This window comes from Mya arenaria, chromosome 8 (genome assembly GCF_026914265.1).
Source record: "Mya arenaria isolate MELC-2E11 chromosome 8, ASM2691426v1".
NCBI classification, from domain to species: Eukaryota; Metazoa; Mollusca; class Bivalvia; order Myida; family Myidae; genus Mya; species Mya arenaria.
The window spans coordinates 53,961,100-53,984,427 of NC_069129.1; the positions used below are offsets into that span (position 1 = coordinate 53,961,100).

The window sequence follows — 23,328 nt, forward strand, 5'->3', positions numbered from 1 at the left end:
ATCAAAATGTAAATAAACAATCAAAACCACTATGTGAACATACTAAAACTCGAGCCCGGCCCAAAAGATGTTCAAGCCTTGTATACATTTTGCTCTTTCCATGCCCTTTCTATTTAAAAGTGCCAACAATTTCAATTATTGGCTTCTGCTGGATGCAGACGTCTCCAAGTGTGTGAAGGCTAGTCGGCTTCACGCATCAATGCCGGCTAGTGACCGGTCGCAACCGAGTGGCGTGCTGGGCTTACTTCGCTGTGCAGGAAATTCAATAGTGCACTACACAAGCCAGCCAGGGTGACCTAGTTTCCCTGTGTAAGCCAGGCAGCCATTGTTCGCTGGGTTTTCACAGAAAATTTAGAGTTTTAAAGGACGTAGGTTTGAGCTTCAGAGGCAGTGTATTGGCAGGTTCAATCTGAGTGGTGGATTTGTGATCTTGTAAGTTTTATTGTTATGTTGTATTGGGAAAACCTGCTTTGTAGATTTAGACTCGGCTTGAGGGTGTGGGGATAATGAGATTCATGTCTGTTGGTGTCTTTGTGTTGGTTGGGGCTTAGTATATACATTTACTTTCTGGATGAATAGGAAGTAATGTAAATACTGCTACATGAGTGTAGCAATGTTTTGTATATGAATGTAATTGTGCTACAGTTAGCATTCTTCATTGTACATTGTGATGTACAAGACATTTTTTATATAAGAAAATTAAATATACTTTTTATTTCCCATTTTATTTCATCCAAAGAAATTTTACATTATCTTTAAGCCCACATAAACTTTAAATGATAAAAAGATATATAGTATCTTAGTTTAATAAAATCAAAATTCATGAAAACTACTGAATTAGTGAAGTAATTTAATTTATCTTTTTTAAGTGCAAAAATCAATATATACTTAATATAAAATTTTACTAAAAATTAAATTTAAAATGACTGATATAAAAATCTCATTATGCTTTCCTAAGTAATTAATATAGTTGTGAACTCATTTTTTTTCAAAAAAAATATTTCCTTTATCATATTTAGTTAATAGTTTCATCAAAATATTATTATTTAATATGGTCAGATAACAGCTGGTATAGTTATGAATTAAACTGCAAAACAATATCTGGTAACAGTACTGTAAAATTATGTAATTTGAATGTCTGAACTATTTTTTTTTTATTATATAGTTATAAAGTTTAATTTTGGAAAGCCAATGCTTTATATTTCATCCAGTATTTATATTCCTTATTTGATTTTGATTTTTCCCCCCCGTCTTTTCCCTATGTTTGATAAATGTATTGTTACATATACGGATGTTGAGAAGGTATGTAAGTGGCCTGATACATGTATCTCAGTCAGTAGAACACTAGCCCTGTTATTATAAATGGGAGGTCTCCAGTTCGAGCTCCAGTCTGGCTGCACATTTTACACCCTGTGACATTATATTAAAAACAGAATTTTGAAAAATTCATGGAATTTAAAAGCATTGCAATATCCAAAAGTTACAAATGAAAGACGCCTGCTAGAAAATGATGCCTGCTGTTGTTATCAATTGGGAGTATTAGCAAAGGGAAGTAACTTCATTGCATTTGTTTTGGTATTGCTATTAGTGGTTATGTCCCATTATGTCATCTCCAGTTGCTACCACTGAATGCACTAGATACACTGTATCTCAGACATAACGAAACACTTATTTAAGCGTTTAAAGAGTTGATACTCTTTTTTAATCCTTTTTGTTCTTCACATATTCAAATTGTGGCAAAATTATACCAGACCCTCTCTCAAGTTTTGCCAGATTTGGCTGTTCGGTCAGTCGTGTTTCGTGAACTCTGAGCTGAGTCACTACTTGGACATTTTTCATGTATGGTATCTCAAACAAATAAGAACCATTGAATCCTAAATAAGTTCATTGATTGATGATAACATTATTGATGATCATGATGGTGTCTTTTATCTTCATCGATTACCGGTACGCTTGGTAGTGATAAGAGAGAAAAAATGATATTAAACTTAAAATATTAAAGGGTTTAAAAATTTACTCTCTTTCCGATTTCACTGTCAAAGAAAATAGAAAAAATAAAGTTGTGTCATTTTTTAATAAAAGGAAAACCATTACAAAATGGTCTGGGTACAATAATTCATCTTTTCAGTACAAGAAACTTATGAAAATGTATTCTGAAAGAAGAAAAAATAAATTATAATGAAATAATTATAATCGCAAAAATTTGCTGGCAATACACATACCGTAAGGTGGAGAAATTGGAAACAAAAATGAAAAATTATTATGCCTAATAAATCAATACAACTACTTCTAATAATAATGTTAAAACAGAGGTAGCAATATGCTACTTGCATATGTACATAAAAATAAATTATGAACTATTTTTTTCATGCCTCATCAACCAGGGTTGTGTTTAAAGTGTGTAGTCTATGTCTAGGGCACATGTAAAATGTGTTAGCTACATCTATGACATTATACAGGTATGAGTAGACTTGTCCAAAAGACATGGAACATTGTGGATATCTCCAAAATCACAGGGGAAACATTTTTTTTCTGACCATTATGTGTGCTTACGGCTACTTAGAACATGTGAAAAGATAATTTGAAAATGGCTTTAAGCCCACAGCAGTTCACATAGCTACAAGTGCAATTTCAAGTAGTTTTTTGCAACAGCTCTAAAAATGATGATAATAATACAGGGTGCGAATTGCTGAGAGGTTTCCATATTGAACTCTGCAGTGCCAGCACTTAAGAGTTTGTCATTGATAATTACTGGTTATCACACAGGAATTGTAAATAGCTCCTAATTACATTTACATTGTATACTTTTATATATTAAATGTTTCAGAATATCGTTTTTTTTAAAAATAGATGTGTGCCTGATGGTAGAAATTATTTGTGACAAATAAAGCAACTTTTACCATCTTTTCTGACCTGTTGAAGCATGTTTAAAACAAAAGTATGAAATAGCTTTTCTGAGTCTGAAACTCTACAGAGTCAAGACGCTAGTTAATATGGCCCTGATAATGATTTTAAAACTTAATGTGTTTGTCACATTAAAAATGTACCTCTTGGTCTACACTGTGATGTATTACCGTACCGGTATTTACCGGTATCAGTTTTACTTTTAAACCAATAGTTTTAAATTAATAATACTGATGAAGTAAGTCCTACATTGGGAGTGTCAACAAGCCCATAATAGTGTACCCTTTTCTTGGTATGAGTCAAGCCATGAAAACTTGTGCCCTCTCATAATGAACAATAGCTATAAATAGTATTCATATTTATTTTTAAACTAGCTACTTGTCTTTCAATAAGTGAGCATTTATAAAAAATTAGTTTTGAAATAAGTATGATAGTTTAAATAAAAAATTATAATAAATTGTGAATGATTATCATTTATACAAACTCATTGTGTTTTTTTTCAGAGCAAATGGGACTTCTCTCCAAGAGGATGAATATACAAATATAAAATGACTTCACCCATCACCTAATGTCCTAAGCTTCTTCACATGTCTCATACACATTTCCTTAAAAAAATTAAATCTCAATATGGCTGCACTCTGCTAGCTGCATAACTATGGCAATGGAAGTTGAAAATGGAGGAGCAGTTGTCAAGGACTTGGATTCCTTAGCTGTACAGTTTGGCCAGTCATTGATGGAGTCTGACCTGAAAACTTACAATGAAGATAGCTCAGACAGTGACAACAGCAACAACAGTAGTAAGGATAATATTAATGATGATAGTTTGCCTAGTACAGTTCATAACATTGGCCTAAATTCTGCACAAGGTGAAGAAGCTGGTATATACCAAGTTGGCCAGGATGCATCTGTTGTTTTGAACCCCTCAGGACAGAAGGTGTACCGTTGCCAAGATTGTGGTCTTACATACAATAAACCAAGCTCATTCAGTAACCACCGACTCGCACACCACCCATCTGTGTGTCCCCACTGCGGACGTAGATTCAGTATGCCATCTAGCCTCGAGTCTCACTTGCAATTGGTCTGTGAGAGAAAAGGTGCTTCAGGGGAAGGAGCATTTGAATGCCATATCTGTCACAAAAAGATGACAACAAAAAAAGTCCTACTGAGGCATTTGAGGATCCATTCCAATGTTGGTTCGTTTTCATGTAAAATATGTTCTAAAACCTTTGGTATTCAATCTAGTTTGGACTTTCACATGAAGAGCCATGACCTACAGAAACCATTCAGATGTAAGCTCTGTATGGTTACATTTACCGAGAAATCCACAGTTGTCAGACACTTGAAGAGGCAACATGACAAATCCATTGACCTGAACTCTTACATTGAGAATAATCTTGTTCCTGAGAGCCCAGTGGAGCTTGCTACTCAGCTAGGCTCCTTTTCTGGACGTAAACCTGTTGCAAAAACTGAGGTAGAACCCCCAGTAGACATCAAACCAAACATTCAAGTTAAATCCCATTCAACACCATCTTTGAAATCTTTGCTGGAACAACCTTTGGCTACATTTAATCCCATAGCAAGCACATTGCTTTCCAGTGCAATTAACATGCATAAAATGAGCCAGGAAAAAACACCTATTAAACAAGAACAACCGGATCCCATCTCAGAATCAGAAAGTGATGATGAAGAAGAAATATTGAGCCCTGACTCAATCCAAGGTCTAGTGAAAGATGCTATGGGTAAGCTGCCATCACTGACTAGATCTTTCCAGTGTAAGCTTTGTAACAAAACATACTATCACTCAAGCTCTTTGAACAAACATATGAAGAAACACAACATTGGTGATGCGTTCCAGTGCCAGATTTGCAGAAAGAAATGTGTGTCAAAAAGAGACTTGACCAGTCATATGTTGTGTCACAGGGGGGCTGGCTGCTTTGCCTGTCCCATATGTGGAACAACTTGTGCCAGAAAGGGAAGCACACTGAGACATATCAGGCAGGCTCATGGATTTTCCATAGAGCATGCAAGGGAAGTCATGAACATGGATATGAAAGACAAACAAAGCACTACTAATGTTTCTTCTAAGTCTGATGTGGATACAAATTATGATTCCAACTCAACTTTTGATGACCGAGAAGACCCTAAGTTTGATCATGATGAAGAGTTTGAAAGTGAACTTGATGAAAGTGTGGATCATTACACATGTAGTATTTGTGAACAGATCTTTATGGAGAAGAATCATCTTATATCACATTATGAAAATGTTCATAGTGTTGACCCAGATAAAGCTGTCAATGAACTCAGTTCACCAAAACTTACTGAAATAAAGAAGAAAGACCCTAGAAGTTTACTAGGTCAAACAATTGCCAATCAACGGAGCGCAGTTACTATCAATAATGACAATCTGTTTGATACAACATTAAGTGTGGTTGTTGAAAAAGATAATGAAGGGGTGCAGAAGGTTATTAAAGTTATGCCAGAAAGGGGTTCAAAACTACCTGCTTACCTTCAAAACTATGATGTTCCCAGTAGCAGAAGGAGGCTAGTTCAAGATCCAGAGGCTGAAGCTATGAAGCCATACAAATGTAACATGTGTGGGACCAGATTTGTTGAAAAATCTAGTGTCCGAAGGCATTTAAAAAGATCTCATAATTATACAATTGAAGAAGCGAAGGAGTACATGATCAGGAACGATTACACTAAAGAAACTCCTACAAAAGGAGAGAATTCAATCGATGAATTTCATTCCCTAGCACAAATGAATGAAGATTCCTCAGATAAATATTTCAGTGAATTAACGGAAAAAGAACATTTAGAAGACCATGAGGACAAGCAAAAACAGAGAACCTATTTGTGCAGTGTCTGTTCCAAAAGGTTCATGTTACGCTCGAGTGTCAGAAGACATATGAGAAAGTTTCATAGTTTTTCCTTGGATGAAGCGAGAGAGTGTGACATTATGGCTGAAGAGTCGACTGAAGTTAGAACAAGAAGAACCTCAGCAGATATTAAGAGAGCAGTTGCTGGTGAAGAGCTCATAGGTTTGGGTGAAGGTCAGAAGGCATCTAGAACTCCTAACAAAAAGTCTTCTGCCAGGTTCAAAGAGCAGTTGTCTTGCAAATTCTGTGGACAGATATATACACAGCGGTTTGGACTGAAACGCCACTTGATTAGCTTACATCAGCTTGATAGTAAAGATGCTGATATGGTGATTGAAAATGAAATAAAAGAACCAAAGCAGTCTTGTCCACTGTGTTTTACTGAATTCGATTCTGCGCAAACAGTAAAAGAACATCTTATGAAGCTTCACAGGGTTTCGGAGACAGTTGCAGCGAGGCTAATGGGAAAACACACCATGTGTGACTATACTGAAGCCAGTGAAGGCATTGATGATGATATATCAAGAAGTATGTCAGTGGATGAAGAAAATGATTTCAGCCTAAACACACTTAATCAAGTGGAAAGTTTGCAGAAGAGCAGTGGCCTATTGACAGAAAAGGAAATGTTAGATAAAGGTGAATTTGATATAAATGAACCTTCTGCGATGTTTAAACAAGATGATCAAGATATTCTTTTTGATCTCAAGAGTAACAAAGAAGCGCTTCTGGTAGATCTGAACTTTGAAGCAATTAATCCTTGGGGCTCTGATGGGCAAAGCGATGATTTAGATCCTGAAGGGCTTGGCATTATAAGTGGTGACTCCGGGCTAGATTTCAAACTAGCTGGCAATGAAAAATTGATTGATTCAATGGAACACTCCGATATGACCACTGCCTCTAGTGGAATCTCATATGATGACAATGAAACCGAAGCATCAACATCTATCTCACAGAATAAAACTGGGAGCTTGCCATCTATTTATGGTTCAAAGAAAATATTCAAATATGACTGTCCAATATGTAAGAAAGTTCTTAGTGATGCCAGTGCCAGATCAAAGCATATAAGAAGACATGAAGGAACAGCTGGATTTCAATGTGGACTTTGCAATAAAATCTACCTTCAACTTAGGATGATAGAGAGTCATTTGAAGACACATGGGGGATTCGGCGTGAAGTGCGGTATTTGTTTCATCTACTGCGCTGAGCGAAATGGGGCAAAGAGACATTTGCAAAGAATGCATAGCATGGAAGGCAACACTGATGCCTTGGAACCTTACATTTTGCAGTGTGGACTTGATACTGACAATGTTGATGAACTACTGACAAACTATACTGTAGTTGATCTTGCACAGGAGAACAACATAGTGACAGTTGTCCCTGAAGTTCTAATGGGTTGGAAACATGATGTTGAGAAGTGGGAAAAGGATAAAATTGCAGTTCCTAAAATAGAGATGGATCCCAATGATGAATCACTGAGTATCAAAGAGGAAAATGAGGAAATTGCAACAGAGGATCCTTTGAATGAAAGAACTGAAGAAAAGGATGAGAAATTGAAGTTGTTGAATACCAAGACCAAAATTGATTCAGTTATTACTAATTTGCATAAGAAGTTATTGACAAGAAGTATAACTAGTTCTGATAAAGATGACCAATCTTTAAATGATGAGGACTCAGAAAGTCCAAGTGTAATAGACTCGCCACAGTCAATTTATAGTGCAGAAAAGACCTCCCCATTGAAATTGACATTCAGAAAGAAGACTAAAATGGAACAAAATTATGAAGGCGATGTTGAAAATAAGCTCATTGAGAATTTAAGGGAAAGAGAGAATGGAGAGGCATCAGATTCAGATAGAACAGAAGATCTAGACTTTGAGTCAAACGAAATGGAAACTGGTGCTTCAAAAGGCAAAGCACTAGAAGGTAGCAGTATAGGAGTTGATAAAACAGATATTGAAATGCTGGATAAGGAGATCTTAAATGCAATCCTGCCACATTTTGAGGGTGATGGAGGAAAGCTTGATGCCCTGGATGCTACACTGAAGGGGCTGTCACAGAAGAGCCCAAGGTCGCCCAAAAAGACGGTGCCTCATCTGCTGTGCTGGGAATGTGGAAAGAGTTACAGGTATGACCACTTCTATCATGTCTTTGTTATAAAGTAAGATTGTTTTAAAGTAAGATTGTTTTAAAGTAAGATAGATGCATTTTATTTACTATCATTGGTCATGTTATATATGACATGCTAATCACAATGTATAAGCATATATACATGAGGACATATTTATAGGTCCGTGATTTTATAAGTAAGGAAGAAAATGAATCAAATCAGTAACAAATGTTGTAAAGCTCATAAAGCCTACGGTAACTCTTATTGTTCAGACACCAAAAAAACATAAAAAAAACAAACTCATAAAAAAATATGTTACTTGGTTGACCTTTGGGTTTTTATCATTTCTTGTTGTTTTCGTAAAAGATTCGGTGCATGCGACCTTCAGCCATGTGTGAAATGGACTCTTCACAAGCAACTCGAAGTGATACCCTACATATCCACAGACTTACATATTCCATTTATATCAATTGCTTATTATTATCCAAGCTTTTTACTGGTGTAATTTTCTCGTATCATATACCAGAATACAACTGGTGTCAGATGTTTCAAGACTTGTGTTCATCACAATAGTCGTTATATTAAAGGCTGACGTGTGATTTATGTGTTTTGGGTAATATGATACAATTCGTTTATTCTTTAACCTTAACATCTGATCTATAGAACATTTAAATTGGTTTGTAATGAACACAACAGTTATGTAACAACTTAAGGGCCTTCCACAGTGCAAAAGTTTGTCGGGAAGGCCAAAAATTAGGAATTGACCAAATTTACGAAAAAAAGATTTTATCAAAAACTGATTATGGATAAAAATGCATTTGCATTTTTTCGGAATTATAAGACTGTCAACAATTTGAGTTAATTCAAAATGCCCCAGACTGATAAACAATGTCTTGTGGTTTCTTGATGATTTATTTTGAAATAAAAAAGATAGGCAATAAAATTGTGAAACATAGTTGACTAAATTCATTTCCTGGTTACAAAAATGCAAATATATATTTTTCTTAATATAAATGCAGTCACCAACACCTCGAGACAATGTTGATAGGGTAGCGTTGGGGTCTTTTTGACAGAAAAACGTATTTGTTTTGTTAAAAAAAAATACGAAAAAATGCAATTTTTTTTTATTAAAAATCTGACAGCTAAACCGGTAAATACAACTTCTTCTTCAGCAACTACAAGTCGTTCCGTGAGCACCAGAGAAAGAAGCACCCTCTGAGCTGTAATAAGTGCCACAAGGTGTTCGTTGATCCACTCCTTTACCAGGTGAGACACACAACCCAACACAACAAATTGTATTTATAATCTCCTTTATTCCTTGAAGAGAAAAAAGTAAGGTATTGTTGTGGTAATGCCCCCTGGTGCCATTTCCCCAGTTCAGGCAGAATTGTTGTGCAACAGGCTTAATTCTGGCCTTAACTTTTAAACTGTTTGAGATATTAATATGAAACTTGGTACACATGTTGCTAGAGTCAATAAGCACATGTTAAGAAAGGCCCATAATTCTTTTGTTAATTATTGTTATGCTAAGCCCCTTTTTCGACCAATAAAACACAGATTCTTGGCGTTCACTCTTCATGGCTCTTGCAAATATGTTTGACGCTAGAGTAAGAGTTTTGTTTCCATTTGACCTTAAATCACTGTGAATTAAAAGTTGGAAAATGCTTGAAAGTGTTTAGCATTTTACATATGTAGTACCGTTGTTCTTTTGGATAATAAATATAATACAAATAGTTTTTAGCTCGACTATTCGAAGAATAAGGAGAGCTATACTACTCACCCTGGCGTCGGCGGTGGCGTCGGCATTGGCATCACACCTTGGTTAAGGTTTTGCATGTAAGCACCTTTAAGTCATTATCTCAGTAAATACATCAGTTATTGCATTTAAACTTTGGATATGTATTCCCAACTATCTTACATACTAAATTAATGAAGTTAGATAACAATTATTTGAATATAATGCAAATAATAGGCCTTTATTATTCGACTTAGAAATTCTGGTTAAGGTTTTGCGTGTAAGCACACATAGGTTAATATCTTAGCAACTACTTGAGGTATTGCATTGATACTTGATACAATGGTACTCAACCATCCAACCTACTAAATTAACCAAGTAAGATAACTCTAGTTTGCATTTAATGCAAATAATTGCCCTTTATCATTCGACTTAGAAATTCTGGTTAAGGTTTTGCGTGTAAGCACACATAGGTTAATATCTCAGCAACTACTTGAGGTATTGCATTGATACTTGATATACTGGTACTCAACCATCCAACCTACTAAATTAACCAAGTTAGATAACTCTAGTTTGCATTTAATGCAAATAATTGCCCTTTATTATTCGACTTAGAAATTCTGGTCAAGGTTTTGCGTGTAAGCACACATATGTTAATATCTCAGCAACTACTTGAGGTATTGTATTGATACTTGATACAATGGTACTCAACCATCCAACCTACTAAATTAACCAAGTAAGATAACTCTAGTTTGCATTTAATGAAAATAATTGCCCTTTTTTATTCGACTTAGAAATTCGGGTTAAGGTTTTGCGTGTAAGCACACATAGGTAAATATCTCAGCAACTACTTGAGGTATTGCATTGAGACTTTATACAATGGTAGTCAACCATCCAACCTACTTAATTAACCAAGTTCTAGTTTGCATTTAATGCAAAATAATTGCCCTTTATTATTCGACTTAGAAATTCTGGTTAAGGTTTTGCATGTTACCACATTTAAGTCAATATCTCAGCAAATATATTAAGTATCGCATTGAAACATTAGATTTGTATTCCCAGATAACACTTTTTTGAATATAATGCAAATTATGGGCCTTTATTATTTGACTTAGAAATTCTGGTTAAGGTTTTGCATGTAAGCACACATAGGTTAATATCTCAGCTATTACTTAATGGATTGCATTGATACTTTATACAATGGTACTCAACCATCTACTTAAATAACCAAGTAAGATAACTCCAGTTTGCATTAAATTAAAATAATGGCCCCTTTTTTATTCGACATAGAAATTCTGGTTAAGGTTTTGCATGTAACCACTTTTAAGTCAATACCTCAGCGAATACATCATGTATTGCATTGAAAATTTACACACAGGCTCCCATCTATTTAACCTTCTTATTTAATCAAGTAAGATAACTCTATCTTTTATAATATATAAATAGAAATTCTGGTTAAGGTCTTGCATGTAAGCACACATAGGATAATATCTCAGCAACTATTTGATTTATTGCATTGAGACTTTATACAATGGTATTCAACCACCCAACTTAATTGAATAACCAAGTTAGATAACTGTATTTTGCAAATAATGGCCCTTTATTATTAGACTTAGAAATTCTTGTTAATATTTTGCATGGAACCACTTTTATGTTTATATCTCAGAACACCATGTATTGCATTGAAATCTAATCTAAAAGTGATCCATGCATGTTTCGCCAAAACTTTTCAATCCTTACATTGAAAAGCAGCGGAATAGTCGAGCGCGCTGTCTCTGTGACAGCTCTTGTTTTTCTTGGAATATACATTACAATTGTTAATAAATCGAAGAAACACTTCTGGCTCTTGTATAATGAATTTTTTATCAATGCGAAGAACTCATGATTGATTTTTTTTGTACAATAAACAGGAAAAGGAAATCAACTTATTAAAAAAAAAGAAAGTAATTTACTCTCTTTTTTGTTAAATTGTTAGTGATATTTTCATTGACATTATACCCACTTTCTTATTTATATTCATTAAACACCTGCAGCCTTCACAAATAACATTAATTGCTATATGATTAGAATACTTTGAAATGAATGGCAATATTAAATCAAGTACTGTATGTTCTACTTGTATCAGATTCCAGTTCTAGTTGTCTTTGGTTGTAGTGAACTGCTTCGTGCATTTATATGGACTAGGTTTTAGCTAAAGAGATATGGAAGGGTGCTGCATCCTGTCTTTTGGTAGCACCCTTCTGCGCTGATGGAGACGAGCATGGGCACACTTGTATCAACTATTTATTTTGTTTTGATTAGAACTTGTAATATGATTATAACCACATGCATTTTTCCATATTTGGTAGTTGAAACCTTATTCGTAACATTTCCTGTAAAATTTATAGTGTTCTAATTATTCACAGTGCTATACAATGTGCATTTTTCACCCTTACCACTCTGCCCATCTTATCAAGCACCGGGTCATTTTTAAAAGCTGGCTTACACTCTATATTTTCATTTCCCTAGAGTCTATAATGTAGAAAAAATATGTTCAAATTGATATCATTGTCTATTTCAATATTGTGCTCTGATTGGATTAGATAGATGTTTAATATTTAAACAATTCCGCCACTTTTTTTATTGTAAAAAGTGATTAGTTATTCTATGATACAAAGTTAGTTTGTAAATTACTCTTTTTAACAATAAATCTCAGCTGCAAAAGATTTTACTCATTTGTAATCGTGATAAATAATTAATTAAATTGTCACAATAATGGATCAGCACATTTCATGTGTTCATGCTGTAGGAAGGAAGTACGGCAAGTTTTCTGAGGATTGCTAGTGCGCTTCATGGAATCTGTTTGTGTGCCTTCACACAGATTGAACGCACACAAAAAGGATTAAGACCTAAATGAAATGCTTTTGAGACGATGAGTCTTAGTTTATTAGCTTAAAATTACATTCACCCAAGGCCAGTTTTGGAAATCAAAAGCATATTTTTAAATATTTTGAGAAAAGGAAATCGATTAATAGCCCTTTGCCAGTAAAAATAAATGCCTTATAACTCATGTAAAGATCCACCAGGCACTTCACTTTTTAAGAACCCTGTGGTTGAGTTAGAACCATTTTAAGGTCAGCATTATTCATGTTGCAGAATCCAACAATGGACCCACAAAAAGACCCTCAATGTATCTTTAAGGGCATGCTCTACTAATAGAATATTTACAGTATACCTAATAAAGCTCCCCCAGTCAGGTCCTGTAACTGACATAAATGTTGGAGCTTAAATTTTACACAAAGCTCTCATGCATTAAAATAACGACATATCTCTGAAAATATGCCCACCGTAATAATAGTGTGTTTGAAAAAAATAAATATTTTGTACTTGCCTGCAGGGTCACATGGCACAGCACACAGATGGGAAGGCGGCGCCCAAAAACCATGACTGCCCTGTTTGTGGGAAGGAGTTCAAGGATGCGAGCTCAAGGGCCAAACACCTGCGACTGCACACTGGGGAAAAACCATACAGGTGAGAACCTACAGTCATACTGGTCAGGTGGATAGTAGTTGAAAGATTGGGGGCCAAATTATGAGGTTAAGGCCAAAAGCTTTCAAAACATTGCATGCTCCACAAATTTCATATGTCCAAAATTAAATAATGATTGGCAATGTATAACATTTGACTTAGTAATCAAATTAGGAGATTATTGATTAAGCAAACACATGTCATCTGCTCATTTCACAATTACACAAGAAGCTGTCAAATGGCATTGAAAAAGGCACTAGACGCACAGGGGAGGGTAAAAGAAAACCACGCATATTTCTTGTTTTCTAATATGCTGCCAAATATATGTGGAATTTAGCATCCTCAAGAATCCACTATGCATATGTATGTACAAAATAATTATATTGCTACTTAATGATTCCAGGTGTGAGGAGTGTGGTAAACGATTTACCCAGACTGGTCACCTCGCCAGCCACATGCGAATCCACAATGGTGAGAAACCGTTTGACTGTAAACTCTGTGGGCGGTTTTTCACTGAGAAATCCTCCGTGAAACGCCACCTCCGGAAGATGCACTTCAACCAGTATAACAAGAAGTGCACGGTGTGTGGAATCATATCAAAGACTCGCGAAGAACACAAAGCTCATTTGATTACTCATAAACAACGAGTGTACACCTGTCAGTTCTGTTCTAAGGACTTTATGGATTCAAGGGCGTTGAAGGTTCATACGTTTAATGCCCATTCACAGATGACCGTGTCAGTCAACATGCGAGAATATAGGTGTCATGAATGTAACAAACAGTTTTTCTCATCGAAAGGACTGAAAAATCACCTGAAAGTCCATAGTGGTGACTTTAAAATGTTTAGTTGTAGGGTTTGTAATAAGCTGTTTGTCACCGAGCAGGGCTTGAGCAGTCATGCCAAGGTTCATACAAGAAACAAAGACTTGTACTGTGACATTTGTCATAAGGATTTTAAAAGCCGGGCTTACTCAGCATTCCATAAGAAACAGCATATACTTGATAAGGTTAACCAACTTGTGTCAGGAAAGGACTCTAGGTTAAGAAACCTTACAGTAAAGAAAGAACCTTCAGGAACTGATGATTCGGTTGAAATAAATGCTGAACAAGAAAAACAGATTGATCATGAAAATGAAAAATTAAGCACAAATAGTAATGAAATGATGCCTAATGACGTCAATAGTGACTTCCGTAAAATCCAAGCCGGGTTTCCAGATTATGTGATAAGATTCATAGAGCAGAAGCAACAGTCCAGTTTCTACTTCATAAAAGTTGACGAGGATAATCCTTCAAACACCGAAGGCGAAAACACAAACACAAACGAGGTCACTGCTGCAGCCACATTCTCCCCGGACACAAGAAACAATGCATGGTTCCAGATGAATGATGGGGACAAGAAGGCGAGAGGATTTGCCGTGTACCGATGTGATGAGTGTTGTACCTTCAAGCTGCGTAAGCGGGAGATCATCCGCCACCAGGAGACTGCACACAGTCTCCGACAGGGATATTCCTGTACAGAGTGCTCCGCCATGTAAGTGGATTTGTAAAAATTGTTTGTTTGTACGACCTTACCAACCCAAAAAATTGCATTGCCAATATAGATACTTCTTTTCATCCGATTTTTTTAGCCTTACCGGATATGTGTAATTTTTTTTGGTTAGTTTTTTACACTGGTAAAATGCTTGTAAATAGTGTAATTTAAAATGTGTAATTATAGAACAGCAAGTGAATGTTTAAGTGTTCTGATACTTGATTAAAAAAGCCACAACATACACCAGAAGGAAGTAGACTTTCCCCTACATTTCTGAACAAACAGATTATGAATAAGTACTGTACTGGGATTGGATTACGGTAGTCTACTGATAGATTGGGTTCATAATCATATTATGCTTGTTACCTGAAACATTTTAATTAAGGAAGGTTTTCTCTTCTGCTGTTTTAGTTACTTGATAGCCATGATTTCTCATTACAATTCATATTCTCAAAGGTATTATCAAGGTTTATTATACTGGAATCTTGAAAGACACATTATTCCTTTTTCTATATTTATATACTTGTAAATAACCGCTTTATATCACTTTACATTTCCTGGGTCTCAAAAGAATAGAAATATTGAATTCCATTTTTTCAACACTGTACATCATCAATTTATTTAATTGCCCCTCATTGTGTTACCACCTTTGCAAGTTAAATAGAGAAATGTAGATTGAACCTTTCTTAATCCCAAAAGAATAACATTATGAAATTCAATCTTTTCTACATGGTACACCATTATTTGGTTACCTGTTATAATGTTACGTGGTGTATTTGTTTTTAGTTTCCCGACTCGAGTGTTGCTGGGGATACACAGGAAGCGGGTCCACCCACAGTTAGCGAGCAACAACAAGTTCCGCTGCCCACTTTGTGGAAAAACGTTTTCAAATCGAGGGGCCTATCGTAGGCATGAACGAAGACATACAGGTATTATATACACTTAAATTGAGCTGGCATTTTATGAATTTCTGTTTTTTAGCTCAACAAAGCACAAAGTGCTGGGCTATTTTGATAGGCTGATTGTCCGTCACCGCCGTTGTCAACGTTTTCCTTCAAACATCTTCTCCTCCTAAACAATTCCACTGGAATGTTCCTTGGGTGGTCCTCTTCAAGATTCTTTCAATAAAAGTTGTTCCATCTTGGCCATCTTGACCCTCTTGTTTTAGTATTATGATCAGGGTTCGCTATAGCCTTGTTGTTGTTGCGTTGTGCTTGGTGTTTGTGTTGTAATCATTTGCCACAACTTAACCATTAATTTAAAAGAAACAAAAGTGAAAATTGGTACACATGTACAGCTGTTTGCAACCATCCAACCTACTTAATTAATCAAGTGACATAACTCTATCTTGAATTGATATAAATTATTGCCCTTTTTATTGTTCTTTAAAATTCATGTTAAGGTTTTGCATGTAAGTATTCATTAGTTAATATCGCAGCAACTACGTGATGTATCGCAGTGAGACTTTATATAATGGTACTCAACCATCCAACCTACTTAATAATAATTAATCAAGTTAGATAACTCTATTTTGCATATAATGCAAATTATAACAATTTATTGTATGACTTAGTAATTTGGTTAAAGTGTTTACAAGAGTGGACTGTATTCTGCAAAAAGGTCATTTTCATTTCAGTCTAGTCGTTAACCATTTAAAGATATTTTGATACATATTTGACATTCATGACTGGACGACATCAAATTTACAAGCGTGCACAGGGTTTATTTGACAAGGGAATATTATGCTGATTTTATAGATGTCATAAATGAGATGATATTTTGTATAGTTCTCTAAGGAAAATGACTTGGAAAGCAGTCTACGTGATAATATGAGGGCTAAATTAAGTGATAGGTTTCAGGAATTTCTTATAAGGTTGTCATATCTCCATCTAAAAATGCAATTAACCTTCAGCTTTTAAGATGATTTCTTCTTTTGATGTTCAATTGCGCTGAAAACAAAACTATATTTATCTTTTTATCCTGAACGATAAAATAAAAGAAAGAAGATCAAGAAATATATGAAAACATTATGCAGAGGAAAAAACTTATGCATCAGTTGATATTATAATGAATTCTGAATTTATTTTGACTGAATAACTTTTCTCTATGGCTTTTTTAAGATGAGTACTTATAATTGTTTCATGCCTTGCAGCAATAAAATTAAAAAATAAACCCTGTTTAGAGGTCTTTTGGTTGATTGACATTATCTAGTGATGTTATAAATGTATTCTTAAAAGGTCAAAATATCCATCTACTGTTGTAAAAGTCCTTATGGCCTAATGGAAAAGGAATTAGTTTTCTAATTTTTTTCTCGACTTTACCTGTGTGGGTTTGCACATCTAAAATAATGATAAAAGTGTTTTCTGATGCATTTATACCAAAAAAACTAATTTATGGTCCAAAAACATGAGCTAGTCCCTTTAGGCAAGGCCCCATAGACAATGAATTAGAGACATTAGTCTATAAACACCAACATACATAAATACAAACACCACAAACAGCCCGCACACATGAAATTATGATTTAAAACAGCAAATCATCAAACGTTATATGTTGTAAAAAGTTTGTAAACAATGTGTCCTATATCAGTAATACATGTAAGACTTCAGGATGGACAAGCCCAAATTCTAACACTTATGACTTGTGCTTGATTTCAACAATTTTTAACAAGCCCTACTATCAAATGGATAATTTCAAGAATTTGAGAAAGGCCTGAAAGCATTTTCCAGTGCTGGGCTTACAGGATTGTTCGAATTTCTACCACAGCTATATTGAAATATACATGGTATGAGTTTATTTAATAGTTGATAAAATGGGATGATATCTTCTTTTAATGAATAAAGTATCAGGAAATGAGCTTATTTTCGCTACTAGTATGCACAAAGTAATAAGCTTTGTGTTGCTGTTACAATAAGCTACAGTAGCTTGGTACCTAAATTATGATCATGTATTTACATAGTTCTTTCTCTTTGATTTATAGGTAACATGCCATTTTCCTGCTCAAAATGTGGAAAGAAATTCCTCACTCGTCACAGCCTCGTGTTCCACATGGAGTCCCATCTGTCGAAGCGATTCGAATGCAGGAAGTGTGGAACAAAGTTCGTCCATCAGCGATCCTACGATCAACACACACAAGCACTGTGTATGGGGCTGCGAAAACGCATCGCTGCTCGAAAACAGATGGTTCAGTTACCGAACATTGAGTCAGGTCATGCAAGAAAGGCGTTGATTTGTATTTACTGTCAGAAAGAGTTTAATTACCTTCGAACTATGGAGATCCATGTTCACCAGACTCATCCTGAGCATTCTGGGGAATTGACAGATGCTTTTATTGAACAAGAGGCTCCTAGAGTGACTGCTTATACAGAGATAATGAACCAAGTAGATGATGCGATTAAGAAAGTTGTTGATGAACAAGTAAAGACAGTGGACAGTGGTGCTGACGGAGTTACTGGTAATAATCTCCAAGGGGAAGAGTGCAATCCAAGAAACCTGGATGTAGGAAATGATAATTGTGAGGACAGTTCACCCTATGTAAAGTGGGAGTTGGACAGAGAGTCTACCTCATATATTGAGAAGTGTAATATGTTAAATGGCACTGGTGATACAGCTGCCTCCGAGCGTGAGTCTAGTCTTGCCAATGCTTCAGTTAATGACATTCCAGCCAACATTCCCGTCATGAATATCAAGGAGGAACCTCAATAGACACATTAAATGGTTACTTGATCGTGTAAGACCATGGCATTAAGCAGTGTTGTTTTATACATGTGTTCATTTACACATGCAGATGTTTCAATATAAACTTTACACATATGTCAACCTTTGTATAGCAAAAAAGGAATATTTGATCTTTTTCCAACACTGTATGATGTTTAGAAACTTGTTTACTTATATTACCTCACTACCTTAATTCCCTATACAATATATAATAAACTTCAGCGGGCAACAATTTTCACTGTTACCCCTCACTGTTACTCGCTAGCAAGATCTGTTACCCGCTGACGTCATAGTATGATATGATACGGGTTACATTCTACCATTTTGTTTCTGCCGTTTAGGTACTTTGTTGATATGAAACTATCAGATAACAATGTCGCGATTGGTATGATTTTCTGAAAATTGTATAAATATTCCAGGAAAAAATAGAAATAAATGAAGATTTGTTTAGTATAGATATGAAACAAATCTTTATTTTATTTCTATTTTTTCATACATTCTGTTTGTAAAATAAGGATAATGAAAAAAGAGAAAGTTTTTCTGTGCAAGTCTTAATGTTAAACTAAGTTATTTTGTTAGGTCATTATTTCTGTACATTTTCCTTTGTTGTTAAAAAAAGGGACACGGCTATATTGTACATTGGGATGTTGTTTTGTTATTATGTAATATTGTTATTGTCAGGGTGTTGTTTTGGGGTATTTTTGCCATGTTATACAATGCCGCCCAGCGGCTGTGTTGAAAGCCTTTAGAGTGAAAGAAACAAAACACTAAGCGAAATCTGAATAAAAATTTCTAGTCGTAACCTCATTTATCCTTAAATCTGTATAAAAATTCAAATGGCAATACATCAATTTTTCAACTTGGTGTTCATTCTTAATGTTGGCAAAAATTCAGAATTAAGTTGAACTTCAAATATCTTTTAAATCTGAATAAATTTATGTGTTCATTTTTAATGTTGGCAAAAAATTCAATTCTCAGAAGTGTAGCAAAATTAGGAAACTATGGCACTAACTTAATTTCAATTTACGACTAAAATTGACTAAAAATACGAGCAAATGTTCCATTTTCTTCATGCTTGGAACTGCAATTGTATAGGAGGCTTATTTTATGATTTTTGAAATCTGATGTCGATGGCTTGTGTTGCAAAGAGAATGGGAAATTGTTTTTTCTTTGCCACCTTGTTCTTGTTTCTGCCAGATAATTAGGTTTTGAAATTGGAATCTGAAGAATAAAATCAGTTTTACAGGGGTTCTAAAGTTCAGGATATAAAGTTCTTGAAAACAGGATTGAGAGCTATTAATTTCAGACTATAGTACAGTTGTTACGATTGTGTTTTTCTGCTCAGCCATTTGCATCAAAAACAGAAACACCTTGAAATTAATATAAATGACTATGAGAAGGATGCACCTTGAAATTAAAATAAATGACTTTGGAAGCAATTTACCAGGCTTTGGGCATGAATCCCTCATACTCGAAACAGACGCCCTACTGTTTTTCAGCATTGACAGTTATTTTCTGTTACAACCCCTAATTTTGGAACACATATACTGTTCTTGCTGCTTTATTGGTGATTGAGAGGGAAAATCTCTAGAAAGATATTTGTGTAAAGAGATGATATGTAAAAATTTGCTTGAGTAATAGAATTGTCTCTCTAAAGATTGGTGTAAAGGGAAGCTCTCTCTTAAATTGATGTAAAGGGAAGCTCTCTCTAGAAAGATTGGTGTAAAGAGAAGATCTGTAATATATGCTTGAGTAAAGGAATTGTCTCTCTAAAGATTGGTCTTAAGGGAAGCTCTCTAGAAAGATTTTGGTGTAAAGAGAAGATCTGTAATATTTGCTTGAGTAAAGGAATTGTCTCTCTAAAGATTGGTCTTAAGGGAAGCTCTCTAGAAAGATTTTGGTGTAAAGGGCTCTCTCTTGAAATATTGATGTAAAGAGAAGATCTGTAAAAAAATATGCTTGAGTAAAGGAATTGTCTCTCTAAAGATTGGTCTTAAGGGAAGCTCTCTAAAAAGATTTTGGTGTAAAGGGGAGCACCCTCTAAATATTGATATAAAGGGAAGCTCTCTAGAAAGATATTGGTGACTAACATGTAAAGGAGAAGTCTCTCTTAAGAGTTGGTGTAAATTGAAGGTCTCTAGAAAGATATAAGTGTGGAGGGAAGATTTCTAGAATTATATTTGCGTAAAGGGAATAGCTTTAGAAAGATTGATGTAAGTGTAAGGCCTATAATGGTGTTAAGCGAACATTTCTAGAAATATATTGGTGTAAATGTAAGATCTCTAAAAAGATATTGGTGTAAAGGGAATTTGTCTAGAAATGTATTGGTGTAAATTGAATATTTCTAGAAATATGTTGGTATAAAGGGAAACGCTACAATTATTTTGGTGTTATAGGAAGATCTCCAGATGTGTATCCATTGTTCATTCTTCTTCAAGCAAAAAAGTTAGACACAATTTTAAATTTTTAACAGGATTATGCAGTAAAGTGTTACGTGCAATATTAGTGTGATTACTGTTCTTACTTTATTGTTAATACAGGCATTCAGATTTTCTACTGTTTGAAGATCTGAAATACAATGAAATGTAACCTTGGGTTCATAAAAAAAGGGTTTCTGTGCCAAATGATCTTGTTTATGTTTTGTATTTCTGTAAAATGTTTCAACAAAGAAGTTGTTAGTAATTAATTGTCATATTTTAGTATTCAGGCACATTTATGGTGATGTTAAACTCTGTGTTTAAGCATTTTTTAAATCTCATTAGAAGTTAAGATCTTAGCTAACGGCATAATATCTATATAGCTAACAGCATTATTTATGTATGCGAAATGCTATTTTGAACAATGATATTCTCATATAGTCATTTTCTACTAATAAATCATAACCCTTATAATTGTCAGCAGTTTTATTAGCTTATTATTTTGATCTGAAAAGTATTCTATGTAATAATAGTTATTTTATAACTGGCAATATAAGTAAAAAAATGTACAGGAGTATTTATTATTATCTTTTGAACATTTTTAAGAGCATTATTTTTATACCTTAGTTGAAATCAATATTGAAATAAAATGGTATGATTTTTATGGCCAAATCACATGACATTTTCTATTTATTGTTTTGCTAGTGTTACCAAAAGGCAGCACTTGATTTCATGAGAGAGTGACCTGAAAAGCCTTTGTATAGAAGAATACACCACAATCAAGCTCTTTAAAAACATAATAAGAAAAAAAAATAATCATAAAATGTTTCAACATTCCTTAGTTATGCCTCTTTCTAGCTCGTCTTCTTTTTGATGAGAAGAGTAAAGGTTTTTTTTAGTTACTCTATTTTTATAGCCTTGGATACGTAGATGTCAAACAACATCATCAGTGTCATTGTCAGTATGGTGCAAAACCTTTGTCTTAACAACTCAGAAACTGTGCAAGATATCTTATAATGAAACTTGTTCCACATGTTTTCAGAGGCTGTAGGAATGACTTCACCATTACGTCATATGTACTTCCGTTGTGTGGAAAATTCTCAATAAAAAAAAATGTTCGTATGATTGATAGACATGTTTTCACCTGCTCAATACACTGTAAATCAAAAATATCATTATTCCTGAAACTTTTATACCTTAAGTATCTCTTCTTGCTTGATTTATTATTTAGAGTAGAGATTAAAGCATAAACCGCTGCCCTATAGTTGAAAGGTCATTTTGGAAGAACTGTCATGGCGGACGGTGCAATTTTTAGAGTTTGTTTTTCAAGTGGAGTGATTTTTCTTAGGAATAACTTGACCCCCCTTTTTTATTGGCTTAAAATGTAATTTAAAGCTTGAACTTTAAGAATATATGTGGTTATCATAGCCTGCATTCGCTGGAAATGCCTTTCAATGTTGTCTAAATATTATATTTTACATTGAATTATATAGGGAATAACAATGGTGGTGTGTAACCTAAACGCACTTGTTTATCAAGGCCAATAACTCTGGCTTAGATAATTGTTAATTTACGCCCCTTGTGCGACTGCATGTCTAGCGATTGGTGTGCGGCACTCATGTTTAAAAAAAGTCATCCTGTAATTGACATTTGTCTATAAGTGTTCTTGCCATTCATTTCTATTTGAGAAATTTGATGATCACATATTCTACATTAAACTATATTTAATACATGTAGTCATGTTCCTAAATGTGCATCCTTATTAAAGTCTCAGTACACATGTTAAAAACGAAGTGAACAAAATACTGTTTGTTGTTTATATTGTGCTAAAATGAAGTAAAACTATGGTAACAAGAGTATGTAGTTGTTGTTCCTGTTCCCATTGATGCAGGCGTTGGTGATGCACACATTTTAACTGGTTTGTTTTTATGATACGTTTGCCAGCGCGAACATGTGTAGCAAGGCCCACAACTCTGACTCATATCACTGCTTTGTCCTTGTAACAAGGCCCACAACTCTGCCTCTTATCAATGTTATGTCCTTGTAGCCAGACCCACAACTCTGACTCTTATCAATGTTATGTCCTTGTAGCAAGGCCCACAACTCTGTCTCTTATCAATGTTATGTCCTTGTAGCGAGGCCCACAACTCTGCCTCTTATCAATGTTGTCCTTGTAGCAAGGCCCACAACTCTGACTCTTATCAATGTTATGTCCTTGTAGCAAGGCCCACAACTCTGTCTCTTATCAATGTTATGTCCTTGTAGCGAGGCCCACAACTCTGACTCTTATCAATGTTATGTCCCTTTATCATCAGAATGAAAGCTGTGCACAAACTAACCTTGGCCAAGATTCATACATGTTTGGAAGATATCTGGGATTAGGATTATTGGTCCCAGAAGATATTCACATTGAAAACCACGGTGACAAAATGCATATGTACTGCCGGATTGAATCAATGTGAACCTAAACCACCAGCGTTGGCAACTAGTTACGGCGCCCTTGTAATTACAAGGGCTAGACCAGTATCGAAAAACAC

At 34.8% G+C, this 23,328-nt stretch overlaps 1 protein-coding gene across 1 annotated transcript; it reads left to right on the forward strand.

Annotated features, from left to right (window-relative positions):
- Positions 1 to 110: 110 nt before the first annotated feature.
- Positions 111 to 22,647, forward strand: LOC128243193 (uncharacterized). The gene is made up of 7 exons (XM_052960797.1): positions 111 to 432; positions 3,408 to 7,902; positions 9,057 to 9,150; positions 12,996 to 13,129; positions 13,530 to 14,657; positions 15,444 to 15,586; positions 17,638 to 22,647. The coding sequence occupies exons 2-7, from the start codon at positions 3,560 to 3,562 to the stop codon at positions 18,360 to 18,362; spliced, it is 6,567 nt and encodes a 2,188-aa protein (XP_052816757.1). The 5' UTR covers positions 111 to 432; positions 3,408 to 3,559; the 3' UTR covers positions 18,363 to 22,647.
- Positions 22,648 to 23,328: the final 681 nt, after the last annotated feature.